The following is a 23524-nucleotide window of genomic DNA, read 5'->3' as shown; positions in this document are numbered from 1 at the left end:
ATCACATGACATTTTCAGCTAATGCAGTAATATAATGAATTACTGGAATAAATGCAGTCATTATATACAATCATGTTGTTACCTGCACTATAAAGTTTTTTCATTTATCTGTCCGATGATTGGACAGAAAGAAAAAAAACAAAAAGCAAACATCAAATGTGCCTTTTTCTTCTGACACTAGAAAATGTAAACTTTGAAAAGTAATTGTACTGTGCTGCTAACATCTTTTTTTTTACATGCAGCTCCGTGTTAAATACAAAGCTAGCAAAGAATCCAGGGTGATGTTAAAGCTGAGTGTATGCTAACCAGAACCTGATCTTCAACAGGCAATGCTGAAGATCATTGAATAACTTGTTAGTACTTTATGTTACTGTACTGAGTAACAATGACAAGCAGTCAGGCCTGTAACACCGCAGCCTCCATTTCTACCTGTAAATGTTTCTAGAATGGCTCCGGTAACTTTGAAGTGTTTTGTTCTCAAATTTGCTTTATGGTTTTGTGTTCATGCATAACAGAAAGATGTTGTGTTCCCTCTTTAGTATAGGGATTTGTGTTGGTGTGTGTGTGACTGTAACCTCGTAAGTGGTAGCATTGTGACAGTGCATTTCAGTTCACGTAACGGAGTAACATGACAGTAGTATAGAATCAGAATCAGAATCAGAATCAGAAAGGGGTTTATTGCCAAATGTTGAGCAGGTTTACAACATTAGGAAATTGCTGCGGTGCTTCAGTGCAAACATGGTGTCATAAATAACACTTAAATAGATATGGAAAAAATAAAAGTAGGGATAAGAATTAAAAGTGCTACGTGGAAAGATATGTGCATGAGATATACATGAGATATATACATGAGAGTAAGAATTAAGAGTGCTACGTTGAAAGATATATACATGAGTGCAGGTGGTGATCAGTGCCAAACATGGAATGATACAGTGAACACAGCGTAGGGTCATGTGTTAGTGGTGGGGATAGTCATATGGTTATTGTTCATGTGTCCAACAGCAGAGGGGAAGAAACTGTTCTTATGGCGAGAGGTTCTGGTGCGAATGGACCGGAGCCTCCTGCCTGAGGGGAGCAGGTCAAACAGACTGTGACCAGGGTGAGAAGGGTCAGCTGAGATCCGAGCTGCACGCCGCAATGTCCTGGAGGTGTACAGGTCCTGCAAAGATGGGAGTCTGCAGCCAATCACCTTCTCAGCAGAGCGCACAACACGCTGCAGTCTCTGTTTGTCCCTGATAGTGGCTCCAGCGTACCACACGGTGATGGAGGAGGTGAGGATGGACTCGATGATTGCGGTGTAGAACTGCATCATCGTCCGTGTTGGCAGGTTGAATTTCTTCAGCTGCCTCAGGAAGTACATCCTCTGCTGGGCTTTCTTGATGACGGAGGTGATGGTGGGCTCCCACTTCAGGTCCTGGGTGATGGTGGTACCCAGGAAGCGGAATGAGTCCACAGAGGTGATGGGGGTGTCAGTCAGGATGATGGGGGGGAGTGGGGCTGTGTGCTTCCTGAAGTCCACAATAATCTCCACTGTCTTCTGGGCATTCAGCACCAGGTTGTTGTGGCTGCACCAGGACACCAGACGTTCAACCTCCCTCCTGTAGGCAGACTCGTCCCCGTCCGAGATGAGTCCAATAACGGTGGTGTCATCTGCAAACTTGATTAGCTTGACAGACTGGTGGGTGGAGGTGCAGCAGTTGGTGTACAGGGAGAAGAGCAGAGGAGAAAGAACACAGCCCTGAGGGGAGCCGGTGCTGATGGTCCGGGAGTCCGAGACATTCTTTCCCAGCCTCACATGCTGCTTCCTGTCCGTCAGGAAGTCAGTGATCCACCGGCAGATGGGATCAGGCACATTCATCTGGGAAAGCTTGTCTCGGAGATGGTCTGGAAGGATGGTGTTGAAGGCAGAGCTGAAGTCCACAAACAGGATCCTGGCGTAGGTTCCTGGGGAGTCCAGATGCTGCAGGATGAAGTGTAGGGCCATGTTGATGGCGTCATCTACAGACCTGTTGGCTCTATATGCAAACTGCAGGGGGTCCAGGAGGGGGGCCGTGAGGGTCCTGAGATGGGAGAGAACTAGGCGCTCAAAGGACTTCATGACCACAGATGTCAGAGCCACGGGTCTGTAGTCATTTAGTCCAGTGATCCTAGGTTTCTTGGGGACAGGGATTATGGTGGAGGACTTGAAGCAGGCAGGCACATGACATGCCTGCAGTGAGGAGTTGAAAATGCCACAAAACACTGGGGCCAGCTCGTTTGCACAGTGTCTGAGGGTGGCAGGAGACACACCGTCTGGGCCGGGAGCTTTCCGAGCATTCAGGTTCTTAAACTGCTTCCTCACATCTGCTTCATGAATATGAAGAGTTGTGGTGGGAGGAGGTGGTGTGAAATCCTCTTTTGTGTGGGGTGAGGAGGGGGGTGTTGTAGGTGAACGGTTTGAAGGTGGTGATGGCTCTATGGAGGGGGGAGAGGTAGGGGAATTAGTGTCCAAAATGTCTCTATTGTTGGGGCCGTTGGAGGTGTGAAGGCTGCCTGATGGCTCGTCAAAACGACAGTAGAAGTCGTTAAGGGTGTTGGCCAAGAGCAAGTCATCAGTGGAGTGGGGGGTTTTAGGCTTGTAGTTTGTGATATTCCTAAAACCTTTCCACACAGAGGCCGAGTCATTCTCTGAGATCTGCTGCTGCATCTTCTCAGAGTGCTGATGTTTAGCAATGTCCACTTCTTTAGTGAACCTGTACTTGGCCTCTCTGTAGCAGTCCCTGTCTCCGCTTCTGAACGCCTTTCTCTTTTCCAGCCACAGCTTTTTGAGTTTAGGAGTAAACCAGGGTTTGTCATTGTTATAACTCACCCTGGTGCGTGATGGCACAATGCTGTCCTCGCAGAAGTGGATATAGGAGGTGACAGTGTCCGTAAACTCGTCCAAGCTGTTAGAAGCAGCCTTCATTGTGTCCCAGTCTGTAGACTCCAAACACGTGCGAAGCTCCTCCACAGCCTCGTTGCTCCACAGTTTTTTGGTCCTCACGACAGGTTTGGAGAGCTTCAGCCTCTGTCTGTACGCGGGGATTAGGTGGATCATGACGTGGTCAGAAAGTCCGAGTGAAGCGCGGGGCACCGCGCGATAGGCCCCGCTGATTGTGCTGTAACAGTGGTCCAATGTCCTCTCCTCTCTGGTCGGGCATTTAATATACTGCTTGTATTTTGGAAGCTCATGGCTCAGATTGGCTTTGTTAAAGTCCCCAAGAGCAATGATGAGAGAGTCCGGGAATGTCCGCTCCGTGTGGAGAATCTGCTCCGCGAGTGCGCACTGAGCTGCCTGCGCATCTGCGTCTGGCGGGATGTAAACAGCGGCCAGGATGAATGAAGCAAACTCCCGCGGAGAATAAAACGGTTTGCAGTGGATTAAAAAGATGTTCCAGAGAGGAAGAGCAGTGCTGAGCAATCACTGTCACATCTGTGCACCAGCCACTATTGATGTAGAAGCAGAGACCTCCACCTTTGGACTTACCGGAGAGAGCGGCCTGCCGGTCCGCGCGCAGCAGATGGAAGCCCTCCAGTTTGAGCGCGCAGTCTGGGATGTTCTCACTGAGCCACGACTCCGTAAAACATAAGACACAGGAGGAGGCAAAGTCTCTGTTCATGCTTCTCATCAGGGCCAGTTCGTCAATCTTATTCCAGAGTGAGCGTACATTAGAAAGGAAGATCCCAGGAAGAGCGGTTCGCAGTCTGGTTCACGTCTCCTCAAACGCACGAGTGCGCCGGCTCGCTTCCCTCTCTTTCGGCGTCTCGCTTTCCTGGTCAGAGTCAGCAGTAAATCTGCCGCAGATGCGACAAATATTGGAAGTAAATCCACAGGCGTTGTAGTCCTGTAGTTAAGGAGCTCTTCTCTGGTGTACGAATATCCAGAGGAGTGCCCAGACACAGAAGAAATGCACAAAAACAAAACAAAAGTAACGCACTGAAGCACCAGGGCGACCATCCGCGGCGCCATCTTGGTTCATAGGGAGTAGTGTAATGAAATATTTTCACCAGTGGGTAATTAAGTAACAAACTACATTACTTTTTACAAAAGCAAGAATAATGTGCAGTACACTGATGTATTCATTTTTGTATTGTTTTTTCTTTTTTGTAACGACCTCGCCATCGATTGTTAGGAACCGTGCTAAATATTTAAAGTTTATACTTTACATTAGATCAAGAAGAAAAAAAATCGCTAGTCCACGTCCACTGAGCCAACAATCCCTATTTACAGACATGATTTAACAGTCCACTCACGTGTTGCACTCTGAACATGTGTAAGTAAACTTTGGAAGAGGCACCCGGTCCATTTGTGTCAATATAACACTTATTCATTTATCTATCGGCATCTAAACTGAATAATAAACAGTTCGTGTAGGATGCACTGCTGTACAATTTATTGGCCCCTTTGTTGTTATATTAACTTACCCAAAAAACTAAAATGTCAATGAATGAAAAGGAAAGAAAATCATGGCTCTTGTGATCGATAATATCACTTCAATACACTTGTGTTGCTACTCTAGCTCGTATTGATACATTACTGTCACTGCCTAAGAATTGATTAATGCGTTCACTGGCAAAACACTTAATTGTGTTTGTCCTAAAGGTGGAATCACTGTTCCCCCCCTTCCAGCTCTTTGTATTGAAGTAGAGACCATTGTTTGCGAGGTAGCAGAAGAAACTCCACAGACATAAGACGATGAAGTGAATGCACTACTCAGCAGCCTTGTCAGACCAAACTCAGGGTTGTCTGTTTGTGGTGTGAACTGTGCATCAATACAAATAAAAAATAAGAATAGGTCCTACATCATACACTCATTTAAACAACAACCATATGATGATCAATATAAAGTGTGCATGTCTGTCTGTGTCAGAGAGCAGGAGAGGATGCCAGCAAGCTGTAAATGTTACACGAGGTGTAGCAGTAAACCATGTATGTATAGTCACTCTGAATTTACAATTCACCCACCTGCTGCTGAGCTCCACAGAATACCAACAATGCAGCTTTTTTTTAAAGCTCATTACACAAAAGCCTGTTTCCCAGCTCAGGCTGTTTTGTAGTGCGTCAGCCGGAACGCTCACTGAATGTACATATTGATTTTCTTTCTCGCTTCAAATAAGTTGTTGGAATATTAATGATGAAAAAATAAATCAGTCAAATAGACAGGTTTGCTCTGCAAGAGGCCTCGCACTATTAAACACTACTCAGAGGTCAACAAGTCACAATTTTGTCAAGTCCAATAAGCTAATTAAGTTAATAACCTGTCAGTCATACATCAGAGAGAAACGGCGGTAAATGTCTGGCTTTTGTCCCCCTCCACCCATCAGCCACTATGTAAAAACTTAAGTCAAGATAAGGTTCATACTTAAAAAGAAAAGAATGGTAAAGTAATTAACAGCAGGGTCGGTAACTGAATTAACTAAGTAATAGTTAATTCAGTTATTAATTAACTGCTGTTTGTTTATAATCTGCTTGTGAATTTTGTGTCGTTACATGCTCACAGGGACTTATTCTTTCCTCTTGTTAGAAGGAAAACTGTGACCGGTGTGGACCTTTAAAGTCCCCAGTTAATTTTAAATTTGCAGCATAAAAAAAGAATACAGCTTGTAAAACAAAAAAGCTCATGCACGCAAAAGTGATTTTTATTTACACTACCGGTCCCTGAGAAAAGCCTTTTTGTATAATTCTGATTTTTTTTTGAGGGGGAGCAGTTTGGGGGAACAACTTGAATTGCATTAAATAACTGGAAAAATTGGGGCATTTTAACATTTTGACCGGTGGTGTAAATCTCCAACTGTATTTCACATGTTTATATTTCAGTATAAGTTTGTCTGTTTTAAAGCAAAAAAAAAAAAAAGAAAAAGGAAAAAATCATTAGAGAAAACATTTTTTCTTATTTTGAGAGATCCAGTTGCTGGTTAGTAATGCTAACACTACCACTAATATTAAATTTCAGAAAGACCTTTATCCACATAGATTGAAATAGTAATGTGTATGTGTTAGTCCCCGTGGGCACTGTGTAGGGACGGTACCTTGCTCAGGGCTACCTCAGCCGTTCAGTGGATTCAAACCCCTGACCTTCCGATCATGGGGCCACCACTCTACCTACGGAGCTATCCCTGCCCTTTATTTATTTTTTTATTTTTTCATTTTTAAATAATGTATCTCTCTCAATATACGTATAGATATATGGTCATGTGACATGTGCCACTGATTTCAGGTTTACTGCTTCTTCGGGAGTTGACAATATAGAGGCAAATGTTAGATTAGGTTCTTCTTTCAAACTACTTTCCAAATATAACATTTAAAATGATAATTATAACGGCAGTACAAAGTACAAAAACAGTTTCCATGTTTGCTGATATTGGTTGAGACATCATAGCAAATAAACTCACTAAGTAGGCTACCATAATTGCAACTTTCTGGATGGATGAGACACAAAAAAGAGCATGTGAGGAATATGCAAGTTGATTTTACTTTCTAACTTGTTGAGTGAGTATCTCCATGTTATCTATAAGTAATGCAGACACATGAAAAATTGACTTCAGTGGTTTTACTATTATGTATTAAACTGCTGTCAGATTGCGGCTTCATTTTTAAAGTGACACAATATTAATTGTTTAGCGAACAGACATGAATTTGAACATTAGAACATTTGCAGTCTGAAAGTGTATTTGAGAAAAACTCAGATCGGTTTAGATATTTGTCAGTGGTTTCATGTCTTGAATGAACGCTTATTTCTTTTAAATGTAGGGCAGCAATAGTAAATCAAATAATTTATATTCTCTCTTTTATCTATATTTAAAGTGAAAGTAAAAATGCACTGAGTGTCAATCAGTGCTACATGCTTTTTTAAAATCAACTTTGGGGAATCATACAGCAGAGCTGACAGGTTTATTAAAATACATTTCTTTCATCACAGTTAAAACATTAATGTCTTGGAAGTCCTCAACAGAATTATAAATAAACTATAATTCAAAAGTCCATGCATATTTGCCCTTTGATGAGATATCCACTCTAACTATTAAATGTTAAAATTGCTTACCTTGGATTTGAAAGGATTTGAAAATGAGAGTTTTATATAAAAACACAGCAGAAATTCTCTAATAATGTTACTTCACCTCTTTACTGTGGTTATAACAGCCTGTTACCAAAGGTCTCAGGTGACTTCCTCCTTGTGCTCGTCCTGTGTTTGAGAGTTCTTATATATGAAAATGTGGAAACATAGAATAGAATTGTGAGCTGAACACTGAGATGTGGGCAAGCAATGATTTGCTCAAATTAAAGTGTGTAATTAATAAGAATGAGCTCACTTGCTTGGATGATTTTCTGCTTCAGGCTTGATTGATTTCTATTTGTCTATTTGTAACAATAATGTCACCAGTTGAACTCTGTGTGAAATGATTGTTTCTTAAATGGTTCATAAGACACAAAATTAGGAACCACAGTGTGCTGTGGAGTATTTACTGCACTGGAAAAATTATGTGACGGTCCACAAGAAGGTTGCTGGTTTGAGTCCAGCGATAGATACAAACACTTTGTTACAACAAAGAAGCCAAAAGTACCTTTTTTATTAATAACATCAAAGAAAAAGCACATAAAACAAGCAATATGTACTTTGCTCCTTTTAAGATTTTTTTATTCTTATTATTATTTTTAATAAACTAGCAGTGTTTATCCTGTTTAAAAGGCCCACTGGTGTTATGGGTAATTTTGCAGTCCTAAATTGCAATAAGAGGGACCTGTTTGCTTCTTTGAAGTGCTTCTTCACCAACTAATCATGCAATTTAACATCGACTACAAACACTGAAGGCTTTGCGCTATAATAACCTCATCATTTGATTCAGGCTGATGAAAGAAAACTATTTTACATAAAACTCTAATACTGAGCAGTAATTTGTCACATTTTATGTGGAAAAAAAAATCTGCTTTTCACTGAGTGCCTTTCTCAACGGTGCAAAAAGTGTACTTATTTTTCATGTTGATGCCCGTCTTTACCTGTAGGAAGGGAGGCTATCAGTATGCAGCGTGAACCTTTCCTTGAATAACACAAACAGCAGCTGCAAAATGGAGTGTACTGATCTTCAAAGAGGCTCTGAAGACGCAGCAGAGGCTGAGTCGGAGACGTATGGCCACCTTTTCTTGCCACCATTAGCGTTCCTCCCTGTTAGTGTGATGGATGGAGCTCACTGATTGCTAGTACTAGCAGCTGGGTTAGGAAAAAAGTCAACCAGGAAAAGAAAATTGGATTAAGTGCTAACGGTGGTTAGCACTCTTGCATCACAGGAAGAAGGTCCTGAGTTCAATTCCACCACCTTGCCGGGGTCTTTCTGGGTGGAGTTTGCATGTTCTCACTGTGTTTGTGTGGGTTCTCTCCAGGTACTCCAGCTTCCTCCCACAGTCCGATGACATGCAGTTAGTGGGGATACGTTAAATGGAAACTCTAAATTGCCCATAGGTGTGAATGTGAGTGGTTGTCTATGTCTTTGCCCTGCGACAGACTGGCGACCTGTCCAGGGTGTACCCTGCCTCTCGCTCTAAGACAGCGGGAGAAGTGGAAGAGAATGGATAGATGATTACATTCCCTATAAGGTTAACTCTTATGTTGCTTTTAGTACATTTTTACTAATGGAGATAAAGAGCCTCAACAGCCATAAGCTGTCCCTGTAATCAATAATAATCACAGCATGCAAATTTCCAAAATTAAAAAATATATATATCAAAACATAGGTCTGGGATTTTCTCTGTCTGCCCAGTAATTATCCATTAATTATCCATAATTACAGTAAATATCCAGTATTTATCCAGGATTTGTTGGCATTCTTCTAAAGACATAAATTATGGATGTATGTACATTGTATTACTTTTTTCTCTATAATCTAGATCCAGACTAACTGATTGGCTAACATAAAATCGGTTCAAAATTTTTTGAAGGATTCATTTATCATTTAAAAAAGAAATAAAGAATAAAACAAGCCACTTTTAAGCATCTCTTGGTATAGTAAGCTTCTGTGGCATAAGGATTTGCTGCTTGTGTGCATCATGGGTAATTGTAAACAGATTAGTTGTTGATTATGTCAGATAAGATGCTTTGTTGGCCTGTACTGTAATTTCTCACATGATAGATTCAGTATTTCCATCAGCACAGCAGTCATTTCACACATAAATGGGCTGCTATGAGTAACTGTTTTTCCAGTCACTTCCACATTTTGTTAACTTTAGTAACTCGCCAAAAGAAAAGGGAAAGACTGCACCGTTTGTGCTGGTTTAAGGTTTTTATATTTTAAAATGTTCAATTAAGTTTGAGTGACACTTAATATTAAAAGAACAGCCAAGCAAAAGGAAATTAAAGAAAGGTTACTCAGAGCTCTCATGTTAGACTGATTCAATGAGTGCTATGTTAATGTGCATGCTCCCTAAATTAGCAAAGCAACAGTTGAGGCAGTTTTGAGTTTATATGCTGATTCAGTGAAAAACAAAAAGAAGCTAATCAGAAGAGAGTAGCTGATGACTAATGTTTGTTCAAACATAGTCTTTCTAAACCTGTTTGAGGTAAATACAGACCCTCAGGCACTATGTGAGAATTTGTTATGCACAATCGTTTAGAGTTCAGTGCATTTTACAACAGAACTTTCATCAAGGCCGCTGTTTGTCTAGTTTCTTCCAGGCCTTTGGAGTCACTTTAAATACAAAAGTTGCCACCAATTGTTTGTCTTTTGATGCTAAGTATTACAAGGTACTAAATCATGGTTTTCATCAAGCAGTTTGCATTTTGTGATGCAGCAGGATATAGCAAATTTGAAATGTCGCTTTGTTGTTCGTGTAAAGGCGAGGATTGAAAGAAAAAAAAAGACGTAGCTTGACTTTGATGTCATTGGAATAAACTTCTCACCGGGAAATAATTTTAAAAAAAAAATAGCACAGTGGGAAAAGTAGTGTGTCCGTGGGTGAGGAGTGGAGATTAAATGAAGGTGCAATGAAAGGAAGCGGCTGCTGTGACAATGGCCTGTCAGCAGCAGTATTGTCACAGTCGCTTAAAAGAGCATAAAACATTAGGCAGGAATTGGATAGAGCTGGTTGCTGAGCCAATGCAGACACACACAAACATACACAACTGCATGCAGAAACAGATTCACAAGAAGTTGCAGACAATTCACCTAGATCTAGCTAACTCTTAGAAGAGAAAAGACACAAAATAAAACCCTATAGCTCAGAACTGAAGAAGCTTCTCGGATGAGAGGTGAAACGTCTTCAAGCAACTTAAGAAGTCCAGACGCTTTTCTTTGCAAGCTCCTTTGACTACGATGACCTGGATGACTGAGAACCTTCACAGACACTATAGCTCAGCGGTCCCCAACCCCTGGGCCACGGACCAGTACCGGTCCATGAGTCGTTTGGTACCGGGCCGCGATACTTGAGACTCGGGTGTGAAATTTATGGTTTTCAGGGTTTTTTTTATTATATATTTTCATGTACTTTATATTTGTTTTTTTGTGTGTCTTACTTTGAAAGAAATATTTACACATTACCATAGTGACCAGAGAGCATTAAGGGGCAGAGAGGAGGATGTTACTGTCAATGTTGTTGGCGCATTTCAGGAGGACGCTGCTAATAAAGTTACACAATTACACAGTGAATTTGGGTTTATTATTATATTTACAAAATACCACAGTTTTTTTCTTGGTCCTTTATTTTATTTTGTTGTATTTATTTCCGGTCTATGAAAATATTGTCTGACATTAAACCGGTCCGTGGCTCGAAAAAGGTTGGGGACCGCTGCTCTAGCTACCCTAGCTACATTAACAATCTCATCCAGTTTTTAAAGTTCTCTACTGAAGTTTGTTTAAGCTGTTAAAGTTTTTCATATTATGTTACATATTATGTTAATATACAGCACCTTATTTTATGTATAATATGTCTTATGTATACATAACTACAATGTTTTAAATAGTTTAGCATATGAACGATTAGCCCCATAAGCTAAAATCTAAGGCTTCAGATCACTTTCTCACAGTAAACATGTGTCCAACCAGCTTGGTCTTAAAACCTTCTGTTTAGAAAGGACAGCCAATCAGGTTTAACCTCCTAAGACCCGAACTCTTTCATGGCATGCATTTTAAATTTCTCTTTGCAATTTGTGCTGACTGGGACCTGATGAATGTAAAAACAAAGAATTATCTTTTTATCTGATTTTGCTCTACAAGAGCCTGATATCCACATATGAAGACATTCGTTTTAAATTTCGACAAAACAGTGGCAGTATAATGTCCTCGTAAGTGGGATATCAGGTCCTTGTAGAGCAAAATTTAGCATTGTGGTCTAGGCAACCCAAAATGTGATGTCCATATATGTGGACACCAGGTCCTAGGAGGTTAAAGTCACTAATTTTAGCTATCAGAGGACACAAATAACTGATCCTAAAGTATAACCCCATGTCCAAAACATCTATTTAATCAATTTCTTGAATTAAAAGTGAATAATTAAACTGCACTTTGTATTGCAAAATGGGTAGCAAGTCACTGTAGTCAGGTCTACCATGAGATCAACAGGAAAGAGAAAAGAATAAGCAGTAGAGAAGCAGATGTGGGTAAGACTGTTCCAGTGAACCGGACCGCACACAATGACTAAATCACCTAGAAAATGATCTTTAGAGCCATTAGAACCAAATATAGGAGCCACATTTGACATTTTTAAAGAAAGGAACAGAATGAGTCAACATTGGACTCGCACCTATCTGTCCACTCACAAAGAAGCTAACTGTGTGGCACAAATGTATCATAGCTGCACATAATGGCTTTCCACACACATCTGTGTAAATGCAGTGGGTGAGAGGGAATGAGACTCTGGGATGTTTATTTCCAACTTCCAGCATGAAGAGAAAGGATATATCAGCAGAGGGCCAAGAAACCAAGATATTTAAGGTCAGCGTAATGATTTATTGGTCAGTATTTAACAAAAAGCCTCAGAAATGATCATGCTTGAATGTGGTGAGTACTTTCGACATATAGAAAACAAACACATAAAAATGTAAAATATCATGTTACGTTTGACCTCTGACCTCTCCTTAGAGGTCCATAGATTGATCTGAAGGTCAACCTGATAATGCCACACAAAGCTATTTGACGCTATGTTTCTTACTGCCATCGTTTGTATTGACAACATTGAGGCATTTAGGGAATGATATATAAGGATTCTAAACATCACATTACTTTTGACCTCTGACCTCTTCTTCAAAGTCAAATAAGGTCAGACTTTCATGAAAAAAGTCTTATCTTTAAAGCCATGGTTAAAACTCTTCTGCCTTTGTATTGGCAATAAATAGCAGTTTATTGATTTTATTTGACCCAATTTTTACATTTCACGTCCACCTTTCTATAAAGTTAAACCCAGAACGTGTCTCTAAAGGAAGTGCTGTCATGAGAAAGAGAATGAGCTGCCTACATAGTGAGAAATATACTGTAGTATAATGTTATGTAATAAGCTCAAGTTATACATATCCAGTTATTTAATACCCCGATTATTCATTACCTACTCCTACATAGTGTTTGTGTAATCATAGTAAACATATGTAAGCATACCCTTATCTAAATTTCACTGCACTAGAAAACCTCTTCAATTATATTCTAAAAGAACAAAGCAAAAAACAAAAATAATATATTCGAAATATAATATTATTTCTTGAAAATGTAAATACATTTTAATTTTTTTTTCTATTCTTTTTTTAAATGTAATTCGTTTTTTCTGTCACCAATTAACTTCAAAAAATGATTGAAGTAAAGCAGACACGTTGGGGTTTTTTAAAATGAGAGTTGGCATCTTTAAAGGAAGGAGGCAGGAAACCGAAAGGCTGAACCAAGGGCCAGTAAGAGATAAATAGGAATCATATTAAACTGTGGATCACTCAAAGCCACTCTAACAGAGTCCAGTGATAAAATTATGGAGGTGGAAACGAGCATAGTAATGGTTTGGTTTTTAACAAAAGCTCTGTGGCACAGTAAGAACATATTGTGACTTTATGGCCTTTGTCCAGGTTCCTTGTTTAACTGTGTTTTTCAGCAGTATGATTGTAACACCATAGAGTGAGAAATTGTCTGTATGAACAGTTTGACTGCTCGTTCTCATAGTTTCTCTATTTAAAACTCTGTTCTCTGAATTTAAACTGAGGGGAGGAACGCCGTGTTTCCAGAAAATATTCCCTCCTTTAGTGTTCGATGGCAGTGTTGGAGAGTGTGAGCTGACACAGAATGGTGACTGTAAAGGCCATAGCATATGATTCACAATTTCCATGGTGATCGAGGTTGGTGACCTATTGTTTTCTGTGCACGGCAAAAGATTTCAACGAAGAATAAATAAAAAACTCAATAAAATAAAACGGTGCAGTTTATTCCTACTCAGCCTTTCTTGATTCAGACTTGATTTGTGGAGGACGTCAGGAAGGTACAAGAATTTTTTTTTTCCCTCCACAGTATTTTAACAATCCACAAGGTATGCATTTAAATGCCACGAGATGCAAGCAAAGACAGTAAAACATAGGGCTCAGGGATAAAACCCGACAGGTGTGTGAGTGTTTACCACTCCCCTGCTAGCTCTGGACTGTACTTTGGAAGAAAAGCTTCCAGCCCAGTGGACTCTTCAGCTGTGAAGCAGGACGAGAGGTCAGCAGCTGTTGTCAGAAAACTAATTCTTCATTCAAAAGAGCAGACAAAAGTCTGGCAAATAATCAGTGTCAATGCTGAAACTCATCCTGATTATTTAGGTGTTATCCAAGTAGCTGATGTAATTTCCTTAGTATTTAAAGCAGCTCATTTTGAAAACTTCTAGTGTGCCTCTAGCCTTGCACAAGCAGCTCCAAACAGTGAAACTCTCACAGCTTATGTTTTATTCAAACACAGTTGAAGGTTTTTCAGTGCCAGGTTTTTTACTGGCCCTTCAGCATTTCAGACTGTTTCCGAGGATTAAGTGAAGCAGACCCACAGCGTACCCAAAGGGTGGGTTTTTTCCCCATAGTGCCACTACACTGTGTCTGCCTGTAATGAGGCAGCGGGAGGTTGATAAGAGCTAGTCTGTGTCGTTATGAGAGGTAATAACAGGTGTTAGATTGTGATGAAGTGGTACCTCAGCTGGAGAAGTCTGTTTTGCAGGGACACCTGGTTCCTAGAAAAACATCCTGTTACTTTTTTTGGCCTCTGTGTTAGCTTTCCCCTCTTTAGTTTATCTTCTTGTTGCTTCATTTATCTCTCTTATTCACATTCTACTTGTTTTTGTATACAAGAGGTGAAATACTTTTAGAAGAAAAAGTGTTTTAAACCCTTTGAAATTACCAACGGAAGATCAGAAAACTTTGTTCTTTCAAGATTGTTTCTACAACAGGACAAATTACTAGAAGTACCCTGTGTTGTGTCTTGAGCACCAGTTCTCCAGGCTTTTGAGAGTTTTTCTCACTCATTTTCAGTCCTGGTTTTTAAGCCTCTTAACACTGACCTATGAATCAGCTGAACATAAAAAAAACGTACCTAACTCGAATGACAGACAACTCGCAAACACAGTCTGACAAACATCAAACAGTATTTTGGCAGCAAAGAGGTGATCCCCAAAGAGCTGAAAATGTGTTATGTTTCATGGTATGCAGTGTGTCCTTAAAAATATCTTTAACAACTTGACAAATAGAGAACATAATAAAATGTGGCTGAGTTGATGATTATCGGTAGAACAGTATCTGACGTCAGAGGAAATCAATTCAGCTGACAGGACCTGAGTGATACACCTGGCTCTTCAGTTGATCACCATCACTCATTATCATCATCAGAAATGGTCTCAATGACTGAGCGTCTGTCGTCTTTAAGACGCACTTAAAGAATGGAAATCGGGTTGAATCTGGGGTTTGACAGATGACACGAGAACTGGAGTGAAAATCAGTGGCAACAGGTTTTATGGAGTCAAATGTCAATTCTTGGTTTAAATGGTGGTCAATATTTAAGGAGGACGTCGAGAGAGACATGCAGTGAGTGCCTACAGTTGTCTGTAAAACGGAGCGGAGGCTCGGTCAGGATCTCGGGTTTTTAGCCAGGCGGGAGGGGGGGGGGGTTAGGTTAAAATTGAAGGAAATATTTTTTTCAACCATGCAATACTAGCTGGAAAGCATCTGACGGCTTCATTTTTCAGCATGATGATGATGATGATGTCAAAAACTCTGCCAGTGCTGTAAAAGCATACGAGAAATGACATAATGGAACACGATCAGTCTGGATTGGCCGCACCTCAACTTTGTTAAGCAGTGTGGGATCATCCTGAAAGCGAACAGAACAAAAGGCAGCCAACATCCAAAGAAGAGTTTTAATGTCCCTAAAAAGCTGAGCATACCAAATATTGACTTTCACCTCCTAAATATTGTACAAATTCTGTCTTATATTCTGTATTTCCATGTGTTTGTTTCAGTACATCGCTGCACGCGCTTCCCATTTTCCTAACAAAATATACAGAAATGAGAAGTGGCTCAAGAGTTTTGCACACACAAAAAATTAAATATAAATGTTACCGTGGACTGTAAAAGAAAAGCTTATTTATTAGAACATGAGGTAATTTAGGCCTGCTGGAGCTCAGTCATACTTCAATTCAATTCAGTTTTATTTATACAGCACCAAATCACAGCAACAGTCACCTCAAGGTCCTTTATATTGTAAAGTAGACCCTTCAATAACCCATACAGAGAAAAACCCAACAATCATATGACCCCCTATGAGCAAACACTTTGGTGACAGTGAGAAGGAAAAACTCCCTTTTAACAGGAAGAAACCTCCGGCAGAACCAGGCTCAGGGAGGGGCTCTAAATTAATATATCAAATGTAAAGAAATGAATAGAAGTTGGCAAAAGAGCAGAAACCATGATGTTATCTTTTATTTTAATCACACCCTCTGTGACCCTCTCAAAGTACAGTTTAGGCTGAACTCTGTTAAAAAGCATTAATTTGGTTACTAACAAGCTAGTATTAAGAAGGTAATGCGCTGTGTCTGTAGATAAAAGGTTGGATTAACAAACACAGCAAAAATGAGTAAAGAAAAACATTTGTTAATGGTGCTTTAAATGTTTCTGTGATTTAATCAGTGTGCCACACGTGATTCTAAGTGCTGTGCAAACCTCCTCCAGGCACAGTTTTACCCTTGATTCTTGTTCCTGCCTTGTTTCTATAAATCCTCGCTGTGCATAAAGAAAATAAATAAATAAAGAGACTATGAATCAGCAGGTTGTAGCTTTGTAACAACATAGCTGTTAATGGCATGACAGGATGTGTTTGCTTGTCAGTGTTTGAAGCAGGCCACACACACACAAACACTCATTATAGATACCCTGTGACCTTTTCACTTTCAGTTTGAATAGTGTGTACTTTAAATATATGTGGCAGGCATGACAAATGAGACAAATGGGACATCAGAGGAGAGGGCTGCTGCTCAGAGTGTGCAGAGAGGCAGACAGACTGGCCGTACACACTGGTCCCAACTTTAAAGAAGCCCTCACAGCACAGATAAAGAGGCTTTCCCCTTCTACAGCCTCACTGTCTGTAGCATCTAAAGCAGACAATTCACAGCAACTTATAGGGAAAAACAAACAAAACAAAAAAAACACAAGACCTAATTTCTTATATTTACACTCAGTCACAGATCAGCAGTTCAGCAATCATATTTCAATCTACAGTCTCCATCCCACAAGGGTCTGCATATCCACGTATAGCAGGTTTCATAATAGAAATCTGTTTGTAAACAGCAAGACCAACCTTCAGACTGGGAACCTCCACAGGCGTTTTGCTGTTAATAGATTGGTTTCCTGTTTGAAAAGACAGCACCTAGTATTTTTCTTTCACAGTACACAGACTTTCTGTCCATGCTGATTTTCTTCACGTACTTTTGTTATCATCTACAGTTTGCCAACATCTTCTTCTTTCATCCATCCTCTTAAACTGTTCTTATTCCTGTGTAACAGAGAAGCCCAGGGACATACACTAACAAAGATCAACTGTTTGTGTCTCTGCAGAGGGCTTGGCAGTAGGTGTTGGTTTTGGAGCTGTAGGAAAGACAACATCTGCTACCTTTGAGAGTGCCAGGTAAGACTGATGTAAAACCCGAGAAACAAATACAACACACGGCCTTTCTGAAGTTGTGAAAAATGGATTCTTGCTTCATTGATTGGTCTGTTAATTTGGCTGTTGAGCATTTTATCCGTCATTGCAGCTGGAGACAGTTATGGTTGAGGTTATCTGTTCACAAGCTCTCTGACTGGTTATTATTACTACATTAAAAACTTCAGATAGTTGAGTTTAATACTGAAGCTGATGGTTGGCTTTTCTTATGCTCATTTTTAGCTCCATATTGTTTTTATGAGCTTTGCACAATTCACAGTTCAAAAGAAGGGGGGAGAAACCCATAGTCTATAATTTGTTCTCAGTTTTAGGTCATTTCCCTTTACAGCGAGCTTTCTTTTGATTGGCCGCTCCTCGTAAACTCAAGATTTTAACAGCAAGCGAGGGGACTTCAGTGCTGTGTGTCTGAAATAATCACAATCAGGGTATCCTCTCATCTTGATATCACACAAAGCTGAGATGAGCGTTTAAAGAACTAACCTTAGTATTTGAAATGTTGGCTATGGCTAATGTGAGTATCCAACAATGTAATAGTATATAAATGATTGGAAATAAGTTTCCCTTTGAAGATGGGTTTGATTACTTTAGTGTGTTTCCATGCAATCCCATAACTGTTCTCTATTGTGTGCTGCTGACACCTAGTGGTTATATTCTGGTACTGGCGATACAGTTGGAGATCCCAGCAAACTTTTTCTAAGCCAGCAGCCTCGTCTCTTGAAGCAGCTGCATGTTTATCTGTGGATCTGAAAAGGCATTACGATTGAAAACAATCAGGTCTTTAACAAATAGAAACAAGGTAACACTTTGATCTGCTAACAGTGTGATTGCAGTTTCAGTTACACACACTACCAAAAGCAGTTATAAACCAGAGTTAAACTACACGTGTAGATACTGATTAAACACAGGCTGCAGCACTTATTAAAAAATATTGTTAAACCCAGGACCCACTGCACCAGTGTAGGGTCTGACAGTGAGTCCAAGGATTTCATCCCAATACGTAATAGCAGTCAGGGTGGCTTTGCCTAACCTGTGGACTTCTGGGTCCCGCTCCATGGACCTGCCTCCCCACACCATCACTGACCCATGGCAAACAAACCAAACTGGTCCCCGCTGCTTATCCAGACCCTTTCTGAAGCTTGGGAGCAAGCTCAGGGTGAACCTCCTCTGATCTGTCCGGTTGACCTTCCAATTCTGGTATTCAATGGCAAATGCCAATCGGGCTACGTGGCACTGGGCAATAAGCACAGGGCCCAGTAGAGGACGCTGGGCCCTCAGCCCACCTTCATGAAGTCTTTTTCTGATTTTTTTTTTTTGGTCAGAGACATTGACACCAGTGTCCTGTTGGAGCTCTGGCAGAGCTCATCATTTTCCTCCTTGCCAAAGGAGTAGATATCAGTCCTGTTTATTGAGTTGAGGACCTGGGGCCCTATCCAGCTCTCCTGGAGTAACAGCCCATCTCCTCCTTGACACTGTGCTGGGAGACACATCAAAGCTAGCCAAATGAACAGTTTACTCTGGTTTGGCTTCAATGTCTGACGACTGATTATTACAAAAGTTTCAAATTTGGGAAATCTGTGTGATAAATTACACAGTAACTGGAAACTCCTTTTATCCCTACACCGAAACCTTCCACACCATTCAAGTTGTTATTGTGTGCATCCACCCTACATGCAGTTACATTTCTTGGGAGGTGTATGTCAAGTTACGTAGAAGGTTGCGGTGTAGGGTTAAAATGGGGTTCCAGTTATGGCGCAAGTTACAACGTAGATCTGATGCAGATGTAAGCATAAAGGTTGCACACAAATTACCCACAAAATTCCTAAGATTTACAAAAATAAAAAAGGTTTCATGCAATACCAATGAGTTTACACTCAAAGCAGCAAAGTAAATACTCAATGTTGTCCTTTCAGCCTGAAGACTTTCACTCTTGTCTTCCCACTTCATCATGGCACCATTGGTGGCCAGCTTAATATTTCATAATATTTCTTGTAAAGAAAAGTTGGGTGACTGATTGTTTGTGTTCCATCAGAAATTTGGCCATTGGTATCGGAATCCAGAATTTCCCTGAAGGGCTGGCAGTGAGCCTGCCCCTCCGCGGGTCAGGGGTCTCAACATGGACAGCCTTCTGGTAGGGCAAACGCAGGTTTCTACTCACTGTGTCAATCTTCGAACAATGTGCAGCTGCCTTCATTGTTGGTGTTCTTCCTTCAGGTATGGTCAGCTTAGCGGTATGGTGGAGCCTATTGCCGGGCTGCTCGGCGCTGTAGCTGTTGTTCTGGCAGAACCTCTATTGCCGTACGCGTTGGCATTTGCTGCCGGGGCGATGGTCTATGTGGTGGTGGATGACATCATACCTGAGGCGCAAGTCAGGTAAGAGTGAAAGGAGGAGTTATTTTGGGGGTGGGGGGGTCAAAGCTAGATTACTTGTGCAAGAGGTCTAATCTATTTTCCTTTGCTTCAACTTGGCATCACCAGTGGAAACGGAAAGCTGGCATCCTGGACCTCCATCCTAGGCTTTGTAGTGATGATGTCACTAGATGTGGGTCTAGGCTGAGATCACCGTGAGGACCGGCGATCCCTCACAGGACATGATGTCGTCATCATGATGCAACTTGTATTTTAAGTAAAAGGGGGACCAAAATTAGTGTTTGATTCTCAAACACTGTTTATGCATTTAGTTTTAATTGTTGATCATAAAATTGATCAGGTTTGGAAGGATGATCATACTTGAACTTAACTTTTGTCATTCACATTTTAACAGTGATTTCCTGAGAGCAGCTGACATGTTTTTCATGTCTGATATTTCATTAAGGAATTAATTTCTGAATATTTAAATGAATATTCATATTCCAGGGCTGGAGAATGTTTTGTTGGGACTTTGTAGCTTTTAAGTTTAGAAACAATATTATAAGTACAGATAATTTCTGTTCTGTTAAGTTAAAATGAATGTGTTGGGTTTTGTTTCGTCCATTTCCCTAATGATCACGATACTTGAACTCTGGTGTTTGGCTTGCTGTTGTATGGGAGTGAAAATAAATAATTACAACATTTCTACATCAGTCGTCTTGTCATCATTAAGAAACCAGACAGTATGATTATGGTGTGTTGAATTATGGCATTTCAAATATGACACTTTGCAGCTACATGTTCAACCTAAATATTTCAAACATGCAATCTAATGTCCCGGGATTATGATGCTTTTATTTTGAGATGTGGTGTTGTCGGTATTGATTTGATTTGAACAGTAGTCTATTTTCAGACCTTTTGATTTTACCGTGTCATAAGATCTTGTATTTGTTCATCGTCGACTAATCTTTTGTAATCTATGAAAGTACCTCTCACAATAGTGTACAGCAAAATGGCCATAAAAAATGTAACCTATATACAGTGGTGTGAAAAAGTGTTTGCCCTCCTCCTCTTGTTTCATCCGAACCACATTAGAGAAAGATAAACAAATAATGCAGTTTCTAAATTATAAATCCAAACCTGCTCGGATTACCCCCGGAAACGTGATTACCCCCTTAACCTAATAACTGGTTGGCCCACTCTTAGCAGAAACAGCTGCAATCGAGCATTTGTGATAACTGGCAATGAGGCTTTTACAGAACTAGGGGAAGAATTTTGGCCCACTCACCTTTGCAGAATCATTTTATTTCAGCCACATTGGATGGTTTTCAAGCATAAACCAGCTTTTTAAGGTAATGCCACAGCATCTCAATCAGAATCCGGTCAGGATTTTGACTAAGCCAATGTCGTCCTTTGTTTTTTTTCTTAAGCCATTCAGAGATGGACTTGCTGGTGTGTTTTTTGATCTTCGTCCTGCTCCCGAACCCAAGTGTGCTTCAGTTTGAGGTTACAAACAGAAGGTCGAACATTCTTCTTCAGGAGTTTTTGGTAGACAGCAGAATTCATGGTTCTATTTACCACAAAGTCTTCTAGATCGCGAAACAGCAAAACAGCAAAACAGCCCCAAACCATCACACTACCACCACCATATTTTACTGCTGGTATGATGCGTAATGAGACACACACCCTCCAGAAACTTCAGCTTTTGTCTAGTCAGTCCACAGAGTAATTTCCCAAAAGTCTTGGGCATCATCAAGATGTTTTCACAAAGGGCTCCATAGGCTTGGATTTTTTTCCCTTTAATAATAAACACCTTTGTTTAGAAACTCCATGTTGTGTTTACGTGTGTTATCCAATATTTAAATCTGAAACATTTAAGTATGACAAAAATACCAAAAAAATAGGAAATCGGGAAGGGGGAAAACCCTGTAAATTCACCACAGTGCAAGTCAACCTGTTTATCCTGCTATACATTTGCATAGTGACTGAAACCAGCAACACTGACTAACAATGGGCCGTGAGAACAGTTTCATGATCAATAATATGCAAATTGTCATTGTCATACAGATATTTGTATCCAAATGTAGAGACTAAAAGTAAAAAGTAAATACGTAAAGCACAGATACCTCAAAATTCTACTTAAGTGCAGTAACAAATTTGTACTTACTTCCCACCTGCGGTCAAGGCACGTCTGCTGGCAGCCCTGTGAGACCAGAGACTGCAGTTTGTTCCAGACCTGTTTGGCCGTATCTTCCTGCAATCCTTGACTGCAAATCTGTAAAACATTGTGTAGCGACAGGGTGCGGAAACCCTTACTCTTATACTGTCCCTTTATATCTCTTCAATTTCAATTAATTGTCAGATTATTTTTCTTTTGAAACTGAACTTTCAGACAATAAATAAATAAATAAAAATATTTTAAATATTTCAGTATGTTTCATCAAAAAAAAAAAAAAATTCTTACATCCAGTATTTTGTGTAATTTATTCCTTAAAAATGTATTGTGTTATTTACAGTGGCTTGCAAAAGTATTCGGCCCCCTTGAACTTTTCCACATTTTGTCACATCACAGCCACAAACATGAATCAATTTTATTGGAATTCCACGTGAAAGACCAACACAAAGTGGTGCACACGTGAGAAGTGGAACGAAAATCATACATGATTCCAAACATTTTTTACAAATAACTGAAAAGTGGGGTGTGCGTAATTATTCAGTCCCCCGAGTCAATACCTTGTAGAACCACCTTTTGCTGCAATTCCAGCTGCAAGTCTTTTAGGGTCTGTCTCTACCAGCTTTGCACATCTAGAGACTGAAATCTTTGCCCACTCTTTGCAAAACAGCTCCAGCTCAGTCAGATTAGATGGACAGCGTTTGTGAACAGCAGTTTTCAGGTCTTGCCACAGATTCTCGATTGGATTTAGATCTGGACTTTGACTGGGCCATTCTAACACATGGATGTGTTTTGTTTTAAACCATCCCATTGTTGCCCTGGCTTCATGTTTAGGGTCGTTGTCCTGCTGGAAGGTGAACCTCCGCCCCAGTCTCAAGTCTTTTGCAGAATCCAAGAGGTTTTCTTCCAAGATTGCCCTGTATTTGGCTCCATCCATCTTCCCATCAACTCTGACCAGCTTCCCTGTCCCTGCTGAAGAATAGACTAGAATAGAATAGAATAGCCTTTATTGTGTTTGTACAGAGTACAACGAAATTGGAGTGCCACTCCCTTGGTGCAAGTATCAATAATAAATATAAATGTAAAATATAAAAAGTACAAAAAAAACAAAAAAAACAATCGTAAGTACTCAAACAATAGTATGTACAATATACTAAATAAAAGAGAAGCACCCCCAGAACATGATGCTGCCACCACCATGTTTGACAGTGGGGATGGTGTGTTCAGACTGATGTGCAGTGTTAGTTTTCCGCCACACATAGCGTTTTGCATTTTGGCCAAAAGGTTCCATTTTGGTCTCATCTGACCAGAGCACCTTCTTCCACATGTTTGCTGTCCCCCCCACATGGCTTGTGGCAAACTGCAAACAGGACTTCTTCTGGTTTTCTGTTAACAATGGCTTTCTTCTTGCCACTCTTGCATAAAGGCCAACTTTGTGCAGTGCACGACTAATAGTTGTCCTATGGACAGATTCCCCCACCTGAGCTGTAGATCTCTGCAGCTCGTCCAGAGTCACCGTGGGCCTCTTGGCTGCATTTCTGATCAGCGCTCTCCTTGTTCGGCCTGTGAGTTTAGGTGGACGGCCTTGTCTTTGTAGGTTTACAGTTGTGCCATACTCCTTCCATTTCTGAATGATCGCTTGAACAGTGCTCCTGTGGGATGTTCAAGGCTTGGGAAATCTTTTTGTAGCCTAAGCCTGCTTTAAATTTCTCAATAACTTTATCCCTGACCTGTCTGGTGTGTTCTTTGGACTTCATGGTGTTGTTGCTCCCAATATTCTCTTAAACAACCTCTGAGGCCGTCACAGAGCAGCTGTATTTGTACTGACATTAGATTACACACAGGTGCACTCTATTT

General features: G+C 40.5%; 1 protein-coding gene across 3 annotated transcripts in view; it reads left to right on the top strand.

Moving 5' to 3' along the window:
* Positions 1–20202, top strand: part of LOC120736450 (zinc transporter ZIP11-like) — a 157781-nt gene extending 137579 nt beyond the window's left edge. For all 3 annotated transcript variants that reach the window (XM_040036534.1, XM_040036533.1, XM_040036535.1), the window contains 4 exons: positions 17043–17112; positions 19178–19276; positions 19360–19518; positions 19624–20202. In XM_040036534.1, coding sequence (XP_039892468.1) covers positions 17043–17112; positions 19178–19276; positions 19360–19518; positions 19624–19702 — 407 coding nt within the window. In that variant the 3' untranslated portion in view covers positions 19703–20202. The remainder of the gene's footprint in view (positions 1–17042; positions 17113–19177; positions 19277–19359; positions 19519–19623) is intronic.
* The last annotated feature ends 3322 nt before the right edge of the window (positions 20203–23524 follow it).

Source organism: Simochromis diagramma, unplaced genomic scaffold, assembly GCF_900408965.1.
Source record: "Simochromis diagramma unplaced genomic scaffold, fSimDia1.1 OVJJ01000371.1, whole genome shotgun sequence".
Lineage (NCBI taxonomy): Eukaryota > Metazoa > Chordata > Actinopteri > Cichliformes > Cichlidae > Simochromis > Simochromis diagramma.
The sequence above is the reverse complement of the archived record's forward strand: the minus strand, read 5'-3'. Positions and strand labels throughout refer to the sequence as shown.